We start from the raw sequence: 20,085 nt of genomic DNA on the forward strand, positions 1-20,085 counted from the left end.
AGACCCACGCAGATATGGGGAGACTGTGCAACCTCCCCACGGATAGTGACCCGGGGCTGGGATTGAACCCGGGTCCTTTGTGCCATGAGGCAGCAGTACAAACCACTGTGCCACAGTGCCGTCCCATTCATCTCCTTGTTAATCAAGAATCTATCTACCTCTGCCTTAAAGATATTCAAAGACACTGCCTCCACTGCCTTTTGAGGAAGAGAGTTCCAAAGATACTCATCACTCCGAGAAAAAAAATCTCATCTCTGTCTTAAATGGTCAACCCTTTATTTCTTAAAAAATAACTCCTAATTCTAGATTCTCCCTCAAGAGAGAACATCCTTTCCACATTCAATCTGTCGAGACCTTCAGGATCTTGTGTTTCAATTACGTTGCCTCTTACTCTTCTAAACTCCCAACAGATGCAAGCCTAGCTTGTCCAATGTTTCCAATGTTATAAGATAATCAGCCCATTTCTAGTATGAGTCTAGTTAATCTTCTTTGAACTGCTTTAAAACGTATTTGCATCCTTCCTTCTATAAGGAGACCAATACTGTACATAGTACTCCAGATGTGGCCTCACTAGTGCTCTGTATAACATCATTATTTCTATATTCAATTCACTTCACAGTAAATGATACCATTCTATTAGCTTTCCCAATTACTTGCTGTATTCCATTTCTCAGTCGTTATTGACCAGTTCCTGCAATGCCTCTGAAACATTGGGTCAGCAGGCTTCTTATGATGGTCTCTCACTTTCCTTAGTTTTTAGATGCATCCATGTTTTTAAAAAAGATATATTTTGTTGCTACAAATGTGACTTGAGTATTGAGGTTTGTTCTCTTTCACGCAGGATGTTACAAGGGAGCTCTGTTGACAATAAGCACGAAGGAGGCCCAGAATTTGCTGAGGTGTTTGTCATCGTATGGTTTGGCGCAGTCATCATTACATTGAACTCCAAACTGCTTGGTGGCACGATGTGAGTTTTCTTTCCAGGTTTCTCTCAACCTTTCTTGAGGTGCTGCATCTTGATGAGGTACTGTTCCTTAGGCACCAGCAGCTCTTCAGTAACTCATCCCATGTGGTTGTTCTGTGTGAGTCTCAAGATTGTCTTTTCCCCTTTTTTCTAGCTCAAAGGCACTGAGGTTAGAACAGTTAGCTTCAACTAATTCACTGCAGTTTAGGGATTAAAGTTGAGTACTGTATGCAACTTTGGTCACCACATGATAGGAAGGATGTGATTGCACTGGAGTGGGTGCAGAAGCAATTCACCAGGGTGTTGCCTAGGAGGGAATATTTAAGTTACGAAGAAAGGTTGGATATGCTTGGGTTGTTTTTGCGGGAGCAGAGAAAACTGAGGAACAACCTGATCGAGATATGCAAGATTATGAGGGGCATAGACAGGGTGGATAGGGAGCAACTGAGCAACAATTAAGGGACCCCTTAATTGAAGGGTCAGTCATGAAGGGACACACGTTCAAGATGAGGGGCAGGAGGGGATTTGAGGAAAAGCTTTTTTTACCCAGAAGGTGGTGATGGTCTGGAATGCACTGCCTGTGAGGGTGGTAGAGGCGGATTGCCTCACACCCTTTAAAAAGTATCTAGATGAATATTTGGCATGTCATAACAGTCAAGGCTATGGGCCAAGTGCTGGCAAATAGTATTAGGTAGGCAGGTCAGGTGTGATTCATGCCTCGGTGCTAAAGGGCCTCTTCTGCTCTATTATTCTGTGATTCTTTGTTTTCCTTGTTTTATACAGCACAGTAGATACTAAAGCAACAATTATTTGGAAAAATATCTTTCGCTGTAGGTTGTAAACTGTTCACAGTATGCTGTTTTAATAACTTCTGTTCTGATCCTTTATTTTAACAGGACAGTGTTCATAGGTTGCCTGACATGGTTTTGCAATGGGTTAGAATACTGCCAAGCAATGATGCGGGATTGTGCTAATGATTGTTTTCACTGCAACACCACTGAATTCTCATGCACTTCTGTTGGTGTAGATTGTGCCCTGCAGAGAGGCATGTACTTACCCAGAAATAGGGGAAAAATATTGAAAGCTGTTACTCTTGTGCTTCTGGGTAATGCAGTTTACTACTGTAGGCGGGATTCTCCCGTACCCGGCAGGGCCCCGGAGTGGTTGGCGTCCGCCAGCTGGCGTGGAAGGCCTTTGGCGGCGTGCCAGCCGGGGCCGAAGGGACTCTGCCGGCCGGCGCGAGTCCGCGCATGCGCAGGAGCATCAGCAGCTGCTGATGTCATTCCCGCACATGCGTGCGGGGGAGGGGGGGTTCACCTACGCGTCGGCCATGGCGGAGGCTGATCTGATGTTTGGCGCGTAGGAAAAGAGTGCCCCCAGGGCACAGGCCCGCCCTATATCTGTGCAGGTCAAAATCTGTTTTCCTTGGCTGCAGTTGGTATATGGTCAGTCTCATAACTCTTCCTCTGCTTGAATTGAGTAACCTGAACAAGACGGGGTGGGGATTCCTTGTAGAAGGAGGAGAAAAGAGCTACCTTGTCTTTACTAAAACAAACACAATTGTCTGTAGTGTCACATTAAAACTTGTGTTGAGTATGTGTGCACAGTATGTGTGCACAATCCATTCTTTATCAGTAAAGAGTGCAGTGAACCAAATGACAATTAATGGCATAGTTACTGATACCTTTTTTAAACTGCTGCTGTGTCAGAGCATTGGCCTGGGCTTCTGGATTACTAGTCCAGAAATGTTACCATAACACCACCATCTCCCCTCCTAAACCAAGGTTCTGGTTGTTGGCTCAGAAGGGCATAAAAGATGAGTGGTACTATAAGCAATAATGGAATTTTTCTGTGACCTATGAAATGCTTCCTCCCTCAAGCAGTATGGCTGAAAACAAATTACCCAGTCACTTAATTTGTTTACTAATTGTGGGATTTGCTCTCCATAAATTGGCTGCGGTCTTTGCTTTCATAATGAGTGACTGTATTTAAAAGTAATCCCTGTCGATGCAAATTTTTCCCCCCATTAGTGCCAACTGTTATTGTTTTAGCTATATTATTATCCTGTGTGTTCTTGGAATATGTGGGATATGTTGTGTACACTGCACAATGTGGCTGAAAGCAGATACCAAATCATGCATCTTCCGTACAACCTGCAGAGGTTGCAGAGCCTTCAGCTACCTCAACTGAGCTCTCAGGATCTTTATTTCCACCTTTTAAAATACTTTTTTTTCAAATAAGCTGTCAGCCACTTCTCTTCACTCTCCTACCAAGGCTTTATAGCTAAGATATAGAATCTTGCATCCCTGTCATCAAAGGGCTTAAGTGTTTTCTATGTCAAGTACTGTACATATATTTTTTTGTTGAATCTCACCACCCTAACTCTGGCATACTATTTGTAGCATTTATGTTGTCCTGGCTGATACCAACTAACTTGTAAAGAGTGGGAAATTAAACATTAAACCTGGGACTTGCCTGTTGAATATGACTGAACTCCATATTGGAAAATTAGCTTAACCAACTGAGTAATTTGGGGAACATCACTATCCTGATGCGATTATATTTGGATTCATGTCAACCCTTGAATGGCAGGATGAAAAACTGAGTTCATCGATCGTGGTAAGGCCTATTCTTCTGATTTAAGGGTGGTTCTAGGTAGCGTCCGAGGGGGAAGAAATAGAGTACAAATGTAATGCGAACAGAGAAAAGATTGAGAGTGACTGTACTGATTAATTCCTTCATGGATTTCACTTTGCTTTCCAGTTCCTTCTTTCAAAGCCTGTGTGTGCTGGGTTATTGCATATTGCCACTCACTGTAGCTATGATTGTCTGCTCACTCATCCGGCTGGCTCCACACTCCACACTGGAAATCCCGATGGCAGTGGTTATAATTCGCTTTATTATTGTGTTGGCTGCATTTGGCTGGTCAACATTCGGTAAGTAATAAATTGCTTTCTTTAAATAACTGAACAGTGATTAAAACTGTGCAGCGCATTACCAGGCATGCTCAGCTTGCCCATTGCAGGTGGTACAATGAGCTGCAGGTTGCACAAACTGCACCACAGGATGATTGAATTCCTTTTCTTCAACCAAATTCTACTTTACCAGGCATCCTACCTCAATTATGTTGCCTTGGAAAAGAGGTGGTGAGTAAAATGGTAGCACAGTGGTTAGCACTGTTGCTTCACAGGGCCAAGGTCCCAGGTTCGATTCCCGGCTTGGGTCACTGTCTGTGTGCAGTCTGCACATTCTCCCTGTGCCTGTGTGGGTTTCCCCCGGGTGCTCTGGTTTCATCCCACAAGTCCCGAAAGATGTGCTGTTAGGTAATTTGGACATTCTGAATTCTCCTTCTGTGTCCCCGAACAAGTGCCGGAATGAGGCGACTAGGGGCTTTTCACAGTAACTTCATTGCAATGTTAATGTAAGCCTACTTGTGACACTAAAGATTATTATTATTAAATGTGGAGGAAAAAAATCATTCTGGACTAAAATCTTTACATGAGAAGCCTAACCCTAACCCTACCATTGAGACTAGGGAAATGCTGATTCATAGTGCACAGCATTTTGAACAGATGTTGAAAATTAAAACCGCTGAATAAGTTCTTAGTGCCATCCCTGCTCCAGCTTGGTAAACTGTGAAAAGGGAAACAACAGTTCTGAAATTCCACAGATGGATTAACAAATTATTCTAGAAAAGACTAGTTTGAAAATATGGAAAGCAAACATTATTGACGCTATTTCAACTAAAAGTGGAATTTGAGATAATCTTTATTGTCACAAGTAGGCTTACAAACACTGCAATGAAGTTACTGTCAAAAGGCCCCAGTCGCCACCTGTTCGGGTGTAAAATATACTAAAATTGTAAGTGTTTCTTCTGAAGACTGTAAATGAAATAGGATTAAAACTTGCGGCATGCTAAAATTGTAATTATTTCCACCTCTAAAATTATACCACAATATAGGCTACCGCCTCATGGAGTCGTGGTGGGTTAGAATTGGCTGGACTATAAAGAAAATACCACGGTGGCGCCGGAGCATGGCGACTCTCTGCGAGCTCTCCAGACCCCTTTCTTTTCTCTCTTATCACTGTCCTGACCCAACTAAAACTCTTTTCTACGACATATATAATTCTTGCTTGGCCTTGTTCCGCACTGTAACCAATCACTATTTGTTGATGCACCACTGTAAATGTACTCTGTCGATTATTGTTTTGTCTACAATGTACGTACTGTGTACGTTCCCTTGGCCGCAGAAAAATACTTTTCACTGTACTTGGGTATGTGTGACAATAAATATCAATCAATCAAACTTCCCAGAATCCTGTGCTTTCTGGAAGCCTGCAATGAAACTTAACAGTATCCTGGCACCAGGCTGAGAACCTCTTTTCAGGAGCTCTGCTTGGGGGTGATTACTGTCTCTGGGCCCTCTATTCAGGAGCTCTGCTAGGGGGTGATTACTGTCTCTGGGCCCTCTATTCAGGAGCTCTGCTAGGGGGTGATTACTGTCTCTGGGCCCTCTATTCAGGAGCTCTGCTAGGGGGTGATTACTGTCTCTGGGCCCTCTATTCAGGAGCTCTGCTAGGGGGTGATTACTGTCTCTGGGCCCTCTCCTCAGCAGCTATACTAGGGGTGATTACTGCCTCTGGGCCCTCTATTCAGCAGCTATACTAGGGGTGATTACTGTCTCTGGGCCCTCTCCTCAGCAGCTATACTAGGGATGATTACTGCCTCTTGGCCCTCTATTCAGGAGCTCTGCTAGGGGGTGATTACTGTCTCTGGGCTCTCTTGTCAACAGTTCTAAGGGGTGATTACTGTCTCTTTTCAACAGTTCTGCTAGGGGGCTATTTCCGCTTCTCGCCCCTCTTTTCAGCAGCTCTGCTAGGGGTAATTACTGTCTCTTTTCAGCAGCTCTGGTAGGAGTGATTGCTGTCTTGGGCCCTCTTTTCAGCAGCTATACTAGGGAGTGATTACTGTCGCTGGGCCCTCTTTTCTGCAGTTCTGCTAGGGAGTGATTACTGCCTCTCCTCTGCAGCTCTGGTAGGAGTGATACCTGCCTCTTTTCAGCAGCTATACTAGGCGTGATTACTGCCTCTGGGCCCTCTCCTCAGCAGCTACACTAGGGGGTGATTACTGCCTCTTTTCAGCAGCTCTGCTAGGGGGTGATTACTGCCTCTGGGCCCTCATTTCAGCAGCTATACTAGGGGGTGATTACTGCCTCTTTTCAGCAGCTCTGCTAGGGGGTGATTACTGCCTCTGGGCCCTCTATTCAGCAGCTATACTAGGGGGTGATTACTGCCTCTTTTCAGCAGCTCTGCTAGGGGGTGATTACTGCCTCTGGGCCCTCTATTCAGCAGCTATAACATAGAACAGTACAGCACAGAACAGGCCCTTCGGCCCTCGATGTTGTGCCGAGCAATGATCACTCTACTTAACCCACGTAACCGGTATACCCGTAACCCAACAATCCCCCCATTAACCTTACACTATGGGCAATTTAGCCTGGCCAATCCACCTAACCCGCACATCTTTGGACTGTGGGAGGAAACCGGAGCACCCGGAGGAAACCCACGCGCACACGGGTAGGACGTGCAGACTCCGCACAGACAGTGACCCAGCCGGGAATCGAACCTGGGACCCTGGAGCTGTGAAGCATTGATGCTAACCACCATGCTACCGTGAGGCCCCCTATACTAGGGGTGATTACTGTCTCTGGGCCCTCTCCTCAGCAGCTATACTAGGGGTGATTACTGCCTCTTGGCCCTCTATTCAGGAGCTCTGCTAGGGGTGATTACTGCCTCTTGGCCCTCTATTCAGCAGCTATACTAGGGGTGATTACTGTCTCTGGGCCCTCTCCTCAGCAGCTATACTAGGGGGTGATTACTGTCTCTGGGCCCTCTCCTCAGCAGCTATACTAGGGGTGATTACTGTCTCTGGGCCCTCTCCTCAGCAGCTATACTAGGGGTGATTACTGCCTCTTGGCCCTCTATTCAGGAGCTCTGCTAGGGGGTGATTACTGCCTCTTGGCCCTCTATTCAGGAGCTCTGCTAGGGGGTGATTACTGCCTCTGGGCCTTCTATTCAGCAGCTATACTAGGGGGTGATTACTGCCTCTTTTCAGCAGCTCTGCTAGGGGGTGATTACTGCCTCTGGGCCCTCTTCTCGGGTGGGGGGGGGGGGGGGGGTGTTACAGACTGTGCCCTCAATGCAACAGCACTGCTAGGGGTGTTTACAGTCTCTGTGTCCTCCTTTCAGCAGCGCTCCTAGTTCCTGCTGTCTGCCTCCAGACCCTCTTTTCACCTGCTCTTGCAGGTGGTGGATATCTTCTTTAGGTATGCAGAGCCACAGATATGATTCTCAAGCAACTTGTCTGTGAAGAGTTTGCACTTTCTCCCCGTGTCTGTGTGGGTTTCCTCCGGGTGCTCCGGTTTCCTCCCACAGTCCAAATGTGCAGGTTTGGTGGATTGGCCACGCTAAATTGCCCCTTATGCCCAAAGGTTAGATCGGAGTTATGGGGATAGGGTGGAAGCCTGGGCTTAAGTAGGGTGCTCTTTCCAAGAGCCATGCATACTTGATGTGCCGAATGGCCTCCTTCTGCACTGCAAATTCTATGATTCTATGCTACAAAAAATGAAAATCGCTTATTGTCACAAGTAGGCTTCAAATGAAGTTACTGTGAAAAGCCCCTAGTCACCATATTCTGGCGCCTGTTCGGGGAGGCTGGTACGGGAATTGAACTGTGCTGCTGGCCTGCCTTGGTCTGCTTTCAAAGCCAGCAATTTAGCCCTGTGCTAAATCAGCCCCTAAATATCTGATGTTTCTGCCCGGTATCAAACCGGTGACCTTTTGCGTGTTAGGCGAATTTGATAGCCACTACACTACAGAAACCGCTACACTACAGAAGCAAGCAGTGTTTGAAAACACCTGCATCTCTAAAAATGGTCATTTCTCAAAAGGAGTTACTGCTTCTTTGTGCAAACAGCTTTGACAGGTATTTAATCCTAATCTGACTTCATTTGTGGGCAGCACGGTAGCACAGTGGTTGGCACAGTTGCTTTACAGCTCCAGGATCACAGGTTCAATTCCCGGCTTGGGTCACTGTCTGTGCGGTGTCTGAACATTCTCTCCTTGTCTGCGTGGGTTTCCACCGGGTGCTGGTAGGGTGGATTGCTCATGATAAATTGCCCTTCGTGTCCATAAAGGTTAGGTGGGTTACTGGGTTACGGGGATAGGTGGAGATGTGAGCTTAAGTAGTGCGCTCTTTCCAAGAGCCGGTGCAGACTCAATTGCCTGAATGGCCTCCATCTGCACTGTAAATTCTATGATCTGTATCTATGAGTCTGAGCTCAACCTTCCAGGCTATGAATACTTTCTGACCACTGCTCCCCCTGTTGGTCTTTTGGTGAACCAGCAGTTTTCCTTTCCTCCACTGGATGCATCCAGAGCAGGTCCTGGCCAGTTTACTTTCTGGTTCTTTTTAAAGTTGGGGATTATTTTCTTCACTCTCCTCTTAATTCTATCTATGTTTCATCTACCTCCTCAACTCTCCCTTACTGATCGGAGTTACTAGATCCAAACTTGTTTTGGTCTAAGAGATTTTGGGTAAATATGGCATCCGCCATGTAACACATGCCTAACTTTGGAAGTCCTTTGTTCCACTATGTGAGTTTTAGGCTCATTGAGAGACAGCTTTTGAACGCCTGTAACAGTACCCTTCCTTTTATAGGTGTAACCATTTTGGGGCTCTGACCCGCCAGTCAAATGCTGGCTGTTGTATTCCCATGTTTTGGCTAATGGTATTCAAAGAACAGTATAGCACAAGAACAGGTCTTTCGGCCCTCCAAGCCTGTGCCAATCATGGTGTCCTAATTAAAAAACACCTACCTTCTGCGCTTACTCGGCCCATATCCCTCTTATTTCCTCCCTATTCATGTATCCATCCAGATACTTCTTAAATGTTGCTAATGTGCCTGCTTCCACCACATCCTCTGGCAGCGTGTTCCAGGCACCCACCATTCTCCGCGTGAAAAACTTAGCCCACACATCTCCCTTAAACTTTTCCCCTCTCACCTTTAACTTGTGCCCCCTTGTAATTGACACTTCCACCTTGGGGAAAAATCCTCTGACTGTCCACTCTGTTATGCCTCTCATAATTTGGTAGACCTCTATCAGGCCTCCCCTCAGCCTCCGTCTTTCTAGTGAAAGCAATCCTAGTTTATTCAACAACCTCGAGGCCAGGCAACATCCTGATAAACCTTTGCACTCTTCCAAAGCTTCCACGTCCTTCTGCTAATGTACTCCAAATACGGCCTAACCAAGGTTTTATATAGTTGCAACGTGATTTCCCAACTCTTGTACTCAATGCCTCGGCTGATGAATGCAAGAATGCCATATGCATTCTTAATCACCTTGGCCACCTGTGTTGCCATTGTAGACCTGCACGCCCGGATCCCTTGGTATATTTTTGTCCCCAAGGGTTCTGCCAATTACAATATAATTCATACCTAGATTTGATCCTCCAAAATGCATCACCTCACATTTGTACGGATTAAATTCCATCTACCTTTTCTGTGCCCACGTCCCCAAGAACAAAGACGTGCAGGTTAGATGGATTGGCCATGCTAAATTGCCCTCAATGTCCAAAAAGGTTAGGACGGATTATTGGGTTAAGGGGATAGGGTGGAAGAGAGGGCTTAAGTGGGCAGATACAGTCTTGATGGGCCGAATGGCTCTTTCTGCACTGTATGTTCTAGGTTAATCTATGTATATCCTGTTGTATCCTCTGACAATCCTCAGCACTATCAGCAACTCCGCCAATCTTCGTGTCATCCGCAAACTTACTAATCAGACGACCCACATTTTCCTCCAGATCACTTATATGTACTACAAACAACAGAGACCCCAGCACTGATCCCTGTGGAACACCACTAGCTACAAATCTCCATTCAGAAAACACCTTTCCACCGCTACTCTCTGGCTTCTATAACCAAGTCAGTTCTGTATCCATCTAGGCAGCCACCCCGAATTCCATGTGATTTTAGCCATGTGGGACCTTGTCAAATGCCTTACTAACGTCCATATAGAACTTAGAACATACAGTGCAGATGGAGGCCATTCGGCCCATTGTGTCTGCACCGACCCACTTGAGCCCTCACTTCCACCCTATCCCCGTAACCCAATAACACCTCCTAACCTTTTTGGGCACTAAGGGCAATTTAGCATGGCCAATCCACCTAACCTGCACATCTTTGGACTGTGGAAGGAAACCGGACCACCCGGAGGAAACCCGCGCAGGCACGGGGAGAATGTGCAGACTCCGCACAGACAGTGACCCAGCAGGGAATCGAACCTGGGACCCTGGCACTGTGAAGCTTCAGTGCTAGCCACTTGTGCTACCGTGCTGCTGATAAAACAACATTCCTTCTAAAACCTCAATTCAAATTATGAGGATGCTAATTTTGACTCTGTCTTTCTCTTGCTTTTGCATTGAAGGGCTTGCTTTCTATTGTTAACATTCACAAAACGTACCCGATAATTCCTTTTGCTTTTCTTTCAATTATTTTAGCTATGTGACTCTTACTCTTCTACTTCTAGTATTTTTAAAAATAAAATATGTCTAATTTGCAATGGGTTTTATCCTGATTACAGTCTCCAATTCTGTCCTGGGCAGAATTGATATGTTTCCTTTTGTTCCCTCTGAAGATTGGTTTCAATCCACAAAAGAAACAGGTGGTCCTTGGACTTGATGCCGTTGATGGCACTGTATAGGATATATTGTGTTTAGCGCCACCATATGGCTGAAAATGGTGCTGCCATATTATTCTTTTGATCAGCCATATGTCTTACTTCCACCACATCCTCTGGCAGCGCGTTACAGGCACCCACCATTCTCTGTGTGAAAAACTTACCTCGCACATCTCCCTTAAACTTTTCCCTTCTCATCTTGAACTTGTGCCCCCTTGTAATTGACACTTCCACCCTTGGAAAAATCCTTTGACTATCCACCCTGTTTATGCCCCTCATAATTTTGTAGATCTCTATCAGGAGGTACTTTTACATAGACAGAGAACAGTACAGCACAGAACAGGCCCTTCGGCCCTCGATGTTGTGCCGAGCAATCATCACCCTACTCTAACCCAACAACCCCCCCCCTTAACCTTACTTTTTTTTTAGGACACTAGGGGCAATTTAGCATGGCCAATCCACCTAACCCTACTCAAACCCACGTATCCACCCTATACCCGTAACCCAACAACCTCCCCCCCCCCCCCCCCCCCCCCCCCCCCCCCACTTTTTAGGACACTACGGGCAATTTATCATGGCCAATCCACCTAACCCACACATCTTTGGACTGTGGGAGGAAACCGGAGCACCCGGAGGAAACCCACGCACACACGGGGAGGACGTGCAAACACCACACAGACAGTAACCCAGCCGGGAACCGAACCTGGGACCCTGGAGCTGTGAAGCATTTATGCTAACCACCATGCTACCGTGCTGCCCCCCATGCTACCGTGCTGCCCCATGGGGAAACCCATTGCCCCATGTTTCGGTACTGAATCCAAGATGTGAATTTATACTTGTTAGGTTTTGGTTTGACCGTTTGTACACTCTCCCACCCCTCAGGGTAGATCCTGCTTACTGAACACAAGATGGAAGAACTTTTGGGCACAGGTTTTGTATGCACAAGTTTGGTGAGCCAAGACTCGCAAGACTCAAGTGGACATGGGGTAGCTCTGTACTTTAACCAGCTAAATCTGCAAAATTTAGAATATAAAAACGGCTCCAATCAAAATACAATGGTGTTCCAAGATTAATGTGAAACCTCCATTCTTCAACCTTTTACACACCCCATCACACCATATTCCATTATACTTTTCCTCTGCTCTCCAGCTTGATGGGAGTGCCTTCACTTCATTCATTTGCTACTTATCTGATAGCCACACCAAATTGTGTGAACCTGCCATGTTGATATAGATGAACAGATCCATTGCAGTAACTGACCAGGTTTTTAGGTTTCAAACTTCCATTTCCCGATGTGTCATCTTGGAACCACATTGAACCAAAGGAGATAAGGATAGCTCCTGCCTCACTTAAGATATCTCTTGAGTATTGCTGAAAGAATCTACATTTTTTTGTTAAAGCTTTCCATCTTGCACTCATCATGACAATCGCAAGAACGTCAATGCCAAGGGAAACAATATATTTATACTGTATGCGAACAGAATGCTGATTGTTTGATAAGTGGACTATGGTCGAGATATTGCTATGGAGAATGCACCAGTTGCTGGTGACTCACAGTTCACAGTCAAGCATTGTCTGACATTTAAACTGGACAGCTTGACTCTGGCCAAGACATTGTCCTGGGGAATGAATCAGCACTGTAATAGCGTGGGGAACTATAAGAATCCCAACGCACATATTGACCAGTGAAGGTAGGCTTGCGGTAGACCATGGTAGCGAACCTCCTAGCAGGTACATCTAGTACAACATGAAAAGGGAGTTAATTTGACTGCCCCATTTCAAAGGTCAATTGCCCGTTAAATACAAATAAACAATTACATGCAGCTGAGGATTTAAATATAGTCAAATGTATCTTGCACATATAAGAGATTGGGTGTCATTCTATGAAAACATGTTTTTCATGGAACCTGACAGATATTTGCAAGAGCTGGACCTAATGCAGAACCCATGGCACCACCATCTTTTTGGGCATACATGGTGTCATCAAGGCTTAACACACCTGCGTAAGTTGCCTAATTCATAAAGTTAATGAATATAGAAAGTATCTATTAGTCAGTTATTGCCGATTCTGTGCAGTATTTTGAATGTTTTTTAAAATTTAAAAACAGCTCGCGATTTCCACAGTGAATAATGACACTGCCCATATGATTCTGAACTCTCATACCAGAATCCACCTCCATTCTGTTCTAAGTCAGCTGGTTCAGGACATACAAAAATTGGCATCAGTGACCCCTAAAAATCACTACCCTATGACTGCTGGAAGGTTTGTGTGCATATGGTGATTGGATTGGACTCTGCTGTGGTGTCCTTCATGATCCAATGACCTGCTAACACTCTGTCTGGGCTTACACATGGAGTGTCAACTTAGTATGGTACAGGAAGGTTGCTGTGTTTGTGCTGCAGGAGTTCCACCACTCATTGGAGGACCAGTAATGGGAGAAAATCAGAGAGAAGGTTAGAAGAAAAAATTAAATGAGGAATGAAAATCCAAAAGTGGGTTAAAGAAAGACAACTATTGCTCGGCTGCAGAAATATTGGCTGAAAAATCCGAAATGATCTACTTCAGCCCTTGGCAGAGACAGCCTCAGGCACCTCCCAGTGGCCAGCTTTATAGCTGCATTGGCAGAGGTCTGGGAACAGATCTTCCTCAGTCATAATGTCTTGTTACGGTTGTGGGTCAACGACCACAAAGAATTGAAGTAAATCTTTTTCCTTAAGATGTACATTGTCACTATTTATTTTTTTCTTCTCTCTTAGCCTCAACAGCCTTTCTGGCCGACAGCCAGCCACCAAATCGCAAGGCCCTTGCTGTTTACCCGATATTCCTCTTCTACTTTGTGATCAGTTGGATGATCATCTCCAACGCATCTGCATGAGGGACATTTAGCCTGAAAGCGAGGACGATAAAACATGAATGATTCAAAATCATTTTCACGTGGTTTTTGAATACCAGACTGTTTGCTCAGAGGCATCCCACCATACAGCAAAGGAAAAGATCAAGAAACATTGATATTTAGTTTGTAAATTATTGAATGTACAGTGATTCTTACAACTGCAAAAGTGGTTTTTAATTGAAGTTTTGCAGTCTTTGGGGGAAAATATTAATTGAAGCTGGGAGTTGCAATTTTAACTTAGCAACAGATTGGAGCAAAATTATTTTATTTCATTCTTTTGTATGTCTTAGATTCCTCGGCTGTGATCAAAGCCTTCATTGCATTTGATACAAAAATATTGAATTTGCTGTGTCTATTGAGGGGTGTATTTTGAAAGGTTGGACTAAATTTTCCCAAACAGCTCTTTTTGAAGTCTCTCCGATATAGGTGCTACTCTGTAATACAAAGCTTTAAGATCAGTAAATTTCTAGTTTCCATCCTGTTCTGTGCTGAGTTGGCCTAGGACAGCAGTTGACATTTCTATTGACCTATACAGCAATGTACTGGATTAAGAGAAAAATCAATCCAGATCTCTGGTTTTAATCACCATCCAGTGACCTCTGTGATCCATTGTACTGTGTAAATGCCAGGTGAAGGCAGATTAGGCTTGACTGGCTGGTTAGCCTGTTGATTTTTCACTGCATAAGCTTCAATGGTGAAATGAATGGGCTCTTGGTACCTTCCAGAGATGAGATTGACCTATACAGCAACGTACTAGGTTAAGAGAAAAATCATTCCGGATCTCTGGTTTTAATCACCATCCAGTGACCTCTGTGATCCATTGTACTGTGTAAATGCCAGGTGAGGACAGATTAGGCTTGACTGGCTGGTTAGCCTGTTGATTTTTCACTGCATAAGCTTGAATGGTGAAATGAATGGGCTCTTGATACGTTCCAGAGATGAGTAATTTGGACATCAAGAGTTTTGTTTGCATGATGACAGGGGTGGGAGACTGGATTGAAATCGTGTTGGGGCGACATTTAACTTGAGCATTGAGGCAGGTTAGGTCCCAATAATTGGAATAGAGCTGCCAATCAATACAAATAGAATGGAAATTGAATGTCCATGCCTTTTTGACAGTTTGCCTCACTATCCTATTGTCATGCCTTTCAAGAATTTGCAAAGGGTCTTGCTCTATGGGAATAGGTTTGATTAGTATGTAAGTAAACGGTATGATTTAAACTTGCGACAACTGACTGCCTTTCCCTCAAAATATAACTTGAGACCCCGGTATTATATTGCTGGAGCCATCCAGGCTCTACTAGTTCAATACCGTGGTTGACCATCTCATCGGTCTGAAAACCTTCTCTATCTGATTGCTGTAAGGATCCAATATGAATTGAATTTCAGGAGATCCGGTTCAGTTCTTTGTGGCTATGAGGCTAAGACACAAAATTGACCTATGTTTGAAATTGGCATCCTCTATTTCAGAGACTCCGGGAATGGATAAAATGTCATACTAATACACAGATCTTCTGCATTGTTGAAGCAGAGTAAAACCTAGGAGATGCTAACACTTGAAATGGAAAATGTTTCACTCCCAGTATTCAGATACTTGCAAATGTTATGCTCATCTTCTATTTATCCTGTTTATTGACCTAGTTTCAATCTGTGTTTCAAAACACATACTACATTTTGTATACATTTTTGTTAACTTTGTCAGTTGTTTCTGTGCATTATTAACACTATGCAGGAAGCTCTAGTTACTGAGTGGTACCAGAGTGATTTTGAATAGGGAAGCCGTGTACACCAACAACAGGACTGTTGAAGCTTTGGGCTTTAATGTAGTCACTCTCTATATGGAGGTGGGACCTATACATGCAGCTGCAAGAACAGAGAGGCTCAAGGATTAATTTGGAAAGTTAGTACGTTATAAATTTTCAAAAGGTTACGTGAGCACCTTGGTGTCAATATAAACACCCTTTAAGGTGGCATGACTAGTTGATAAGGTGGTTTCAAAAGTATATGGGTTTACAAGTAGATTAATAGATCAAAAAAGCACAGATCATGCTAGAACTTTATAAATCACTGGTTAAGCCTCATCTCAGCTGTGGTCTTCTGGTCAACACACTTCAGGAAAGATGTAAGGCCTTGGGATACAGTGGAAATTTACCAGGGCTGAGGGGCTAGGTTTGGGGAAAAGTTAGGCTTGTTCTTCGAGAAACAGATAACATTAAAAGGTGACCATATACTGATTGGAGGTTTTGATCGAGTAGATATACTGTCCATTGAGAGTCATAGATTTAAAATCATTGGTAAATTATGTAGAGGAGAGATGAAATATTTTTTTCATTGAGCTGCCAGGAGGTTGCTCTACCTGAAAGGGTGATAGAAGCCGATTCCCTAAATACTTTTTAAAGGGAGTTGGACAGGCAATTCAGGATAAGGAAATTTATAGGGTTATGGACAAAAACAGGGATGGGGGGCTAAGCATGACTACTCTTTTTTCAAAGCACCAACACAAGCATGATGTGCCAAATGGCCCCCTTCTGTGTTGTAGTTGCTCCTTAGTATTGTACTGCTCATCAAGCAACCCTTCCCTCCCTCACCAACATACTTAAATTTGTCATACAAAGATCCAGCCTTGAGATGCAATTGTTTGGGGTGAAGTACGTAAACTGACTCAGTATTCTCGTTAATCATTATTTGATCCTGACTGTTTAAATGTAGATGCATAACAGATTTGAGTGGAGATGTTCTAATCTTTCTACTTGGGAAAAGGCCTCCTCTGTTAGGTGCTTGGTTGCTGTCTTGGATCTGTATTTGTATTTCATTCATATGGAAGTAGGGGAAACTATTCTGAAAACTGTTCACAGGCAAAAATATTAAGTGAGTGTACCCTAAAGGCATAAGGACTTAAAAATTGGAATGGGCTGTTCAGCTCTCCGGATGTACTCCACCATTTAGTTGATCGTGGCCAATCTGCACCTTTACTTCATTAATGCAATAGTATTTGAAATTGATTGGCACCCTTACCGAATAAAAAATTTATTGATCTCACTTTTGGAAATTTCAAGAGCCTTTTAGGGAGAGAATGTCCCAATACCATTCAAATGCAAACATGCTCCCTGATTTCACTTTTAAAGGGCGTAGCTCTTAATTTTAAGGTTATGCCATTTGTCCAGGATTTCTCCACCAGACAAAATCATTGTTACTATTTTGACTCTTATCAAATCTCTTTTTCACATACTCCTCAACCATCTAAACCAACAAGAATACAAGCCAGTGCAGTCTGTTTTCATAAAGTTACCATTTAAGCCCTATTGTAATTCTGGTGGATCTGTGCTGCCAATAAATCTTTTCTGAGGTGTGATGCCCAAAATTACAAGCAGTACTTGGGCTCTGACCAAGACTGTGAATTGAACCATCACTTCCTTATTTTTGTATTCCAGCACCCCCGTCCACCCCAACATAAATGCAAAGACTATTAGCTTTTTTGATTACATTTTCTATCTATAGGTGACTAATTTCTCACACACTTTTGACAGTCACTGAACCTGTTTGTTCCTTGACAGCTGTATGACCACAGTGATGTAAAAGGCTCATAACTAACATCAAGTAGTTAATGAAGCAGTTATGTCATCAATGCTGTGGACGGAAGGGATTCCCCCTCCCATACAGGTGAACTCTAACTTTGATGATTTCCCACCCATATAGCCTTAGTACAAGGGAAGTGCAAGTCAAGGTCCAGGTGACTTCCCATCAGCAGGAAACACTGGGGAACGGATGAGTATAGGCTACTGTCATATGTCTCCATGTCCTGGTCATAAAACGAAAAACTTGGCATGTAGCCTTTAAACACGTGTACATAATTGGGCAAAACTGGTTTGGAGGAGAAGAATCAGGCTTGTACTAGAGTTTCAGAGGAGTGTGCATTCCATATCTGACTTCATTAATCTGTGACAATCTTTCACTTTAACATTAATTAGAAACTGGTTTTGTTTGGAGTTCAATAAAGGATAATGGGTATGTGAATTTTGTACTGTGGCCACTGTACTCTTAAAGAGCGAGGTAGATTTTGTCCCTCAAAACTTTGGGTTGCAACTAGAGGGAACTGTTTGAAACAACACTAATGTGATGTGCTGGTGGATTAATGCATGTTAATGATATTGAGGATAATTTTGAAGTGATGATTCACAAGTATCGCTCAAGCAGTCGTTAAGCAATTCAGATTATATGTAAATTCCCACCCCCCTTACAGTCCTTGCAGCATGGAGGCACTAATATAGTTAGTGACAACACTGGCAAATGCCACACTGAGACTATGATCAGTAAAGTAGGTGAGTAGCACAATGTGTGGTAAAGGGAGGGGTCAGCTTCATTTCCTGTACACTTTCTCCTGTATTTTCTAGGGGTACGGTTGAATCAATCTGCGATAAGCTATGCGCCAGAATGTAATTGCAGGGAGTATTTTTGAATTTCTGAAGCCTTAATGTGAAATTTTTATTGTAAATACTTGCAAATTGTGTGTTTATAGATTTACTATACCAGGATGGAATTATTTTTTGTCCGCCTTATTTGTTCTGTTTTTTGCTGTAAATGTATGCTCTTAACATGGCTGAGTCTCAGAGCGTGTCACTTTCTTGTGGTTTTGCGTAACTGTGTTAAGGAAACTACACAGCTTTGCACCTATGTTAATACAGAGAATTGATAAAGCAACTCTACCACTACGGATTAACAACATTTTTCAATCCCCCGGAACCCCCTCCTAGTGGTTCGGTTACACAACACATTGGCTATGATATGGAGTAATGCAGACTTGGAAGTTGCCAGGGTTATTTTTCAGTCTCTACTCAGTTAAACTGATATCACTTGGTGTGATAGAGTTGGCTTCAGTACCCCAGGATGTGAAGGGAGAAAAAGCAAACAGTATTCCTGTTCCCGACCAAGGGTGTGAAATGCAGATATGTGAAAGTTGGGTGAAGGAAAGAATAGGATGGCTGGGAGGGGCTGGTTTAGCTCACAAGGCTAAATTGCTGTCTTTTAAAGCAGGCCAGCAGCACGGTTCGATTCCCGTACCAGCCTCCCCGGACAGGCGCCGGAATGTGGCGACTAGGGGCTTTTCACAGTAACTTCATTGAAGCCTACTCGTGACAATAAGCGATTTTCATTTTCATAAGTGAATTGCCTTTTGGCACATGTTAAATTGAATCTTGCATAAAGAATGGCTTGTTGGTTGAAAGGTAGAAGGTTATTAACTTATTATTCTCTGATTCTAGGGGTGGCACTGCCAAAGATCAATAGGATGGAGGATTGTGTTTAATATTATCTGTGAACTCTGATTGTTATTAGTGATTCAGAGCAGAAGCTACACAGTCACAGAATTGGTACAGTGCAGAAGGAGGCCATTTGGCCCATTGTGTCTGCACTGGCTCTCCAAATGAGAATCATGACTTAGTGCCATTTCCCTACCTTTTCCCCATACCCCTGCACATTGCTTCTATTTGAGTAATCGTCTAATGCCCTCTTGAAAGCCTCGATTGAATCTGCCTCTACAACACTTCCAGGCAGTGCATTCCAGACATGAACCATTGTGGAAAAAGATTTTTTTCACGGCACATTTGCTTATTTTGCAAATCACTAAGTGTGCCTTTTCTTCTAGTTTTTGATCCATTTAGGAGTGTGAACAATTTCTCCTGATCTATTCTGTCCAGCCTCCTCATGATTTTGATCATATCTATTGAATCTCCCCTTAGCTACTTTCTCTTCAAGGAACTCTGTCCCACCCTCTCCAATCTATCCTCATCACTGTATTTTCTCATTCCTGGAACCATTCTTGCAAACCCCCTCTGTACTCTCCAATGCGTTCAAATCCTTCCAATAATGTGGTGCCCAGAACTGTATACTATATTCTGGCCGAGGTCTAATTAGTGTCTTGTGTAAGTTCAGCATAACCACCTTGCTGTTGTATTCTATCCCCTATTATTGAAGCCCAGAATACTGTGCTTTATTAACTGCTCTCCACCTATCCTGCAACCTTCAATGACCTATCCACATTTATACGAAGGCCCCTCTGCTTTTGAATGCCTGAATTTAGCTCTTATTTTCTATTGTCTATCCATGTTCTTCCTACCAAAAAACATCACCTCACCTTTCTCTGCATTGAACTTGATCTGTTACCTATCTGCCCACTCAATCAACTTCTACACTGTCCTCTTCACAGTTTACAATACCTCCAAGCTTTGTGTCATCCGTAAACTTTGAAATTGTCCCCTGCATATCAAGATCTAGATCATTAATATATATCAGGAAAAGTGAGGGTCCCAATACCGACCCCTGGGGAACATGACTACAAACCTTCCTCCAGCCCGAAAAATATTCCTTGACCGTTACTCCTGCTTCCTGTTATTCAGACAATTTTGTATCCATGTTGCCATAGTGCCTTTTATTCCATGAGCTATAACATTTTCTCACAAAGTGTGTGGCACTCTACGAATGTCTTCTGAAAGT

General features: G+C 43.7%; 1 protein-coding gene across 2 annotated transcripts in view; it reads left to right on the top strand.

Moving 5' to 3' along the window:
* Window positions 1-18,292, top strand: part of yipf6 (Yip1 domain family, member 6) — a 37,108-nt gene extending 18,816 nt beyond the window's left edge. Inside the window, exons 5-7 of one of the 2 annotated variants that reach the window (XM_038774833.1) lie at window positions 842-967; window positions 3,728-3,900; window positions 13,460-18,292. In XM_038774833.1, the coding sequence (XP_038630761.1) occupies window positions 842-967; window positions 3,728-3,900; window positions 13,460-13,578 (418 nt within the window). In that variant the 3' untranslated portion in view covers window positions 13,579-18,292. Of the gene's footprint in view, window positions 1-841; window positions 968-3,727; window positions 3,901-11,584; window positions 13,171-13,459 lie in introns of those variants that run through there. The other variant, XM_038774834.1, reaches the window with a different exon arrangement.
* The last annotated feature ends 1,793 nt before the right edge of the window (window positions 18,293-20,085 follow it).

This window comes from Scyliorhinus canicula, chromosome 17, assembly GCF_902713615.1.
Source record: "Scyliorhinus canicula chromosome 17, sScyCan1.1, whole genome shotgun sequence".
In the NCBI taxonomy this organism is placed as follows: Eukaryota; Metazoa; Chordata; class Chondrichthyes; order Carcharhiniformes; family Scyliorhinidae; genus Scyliorhinus; species Scyliorhinus canicula.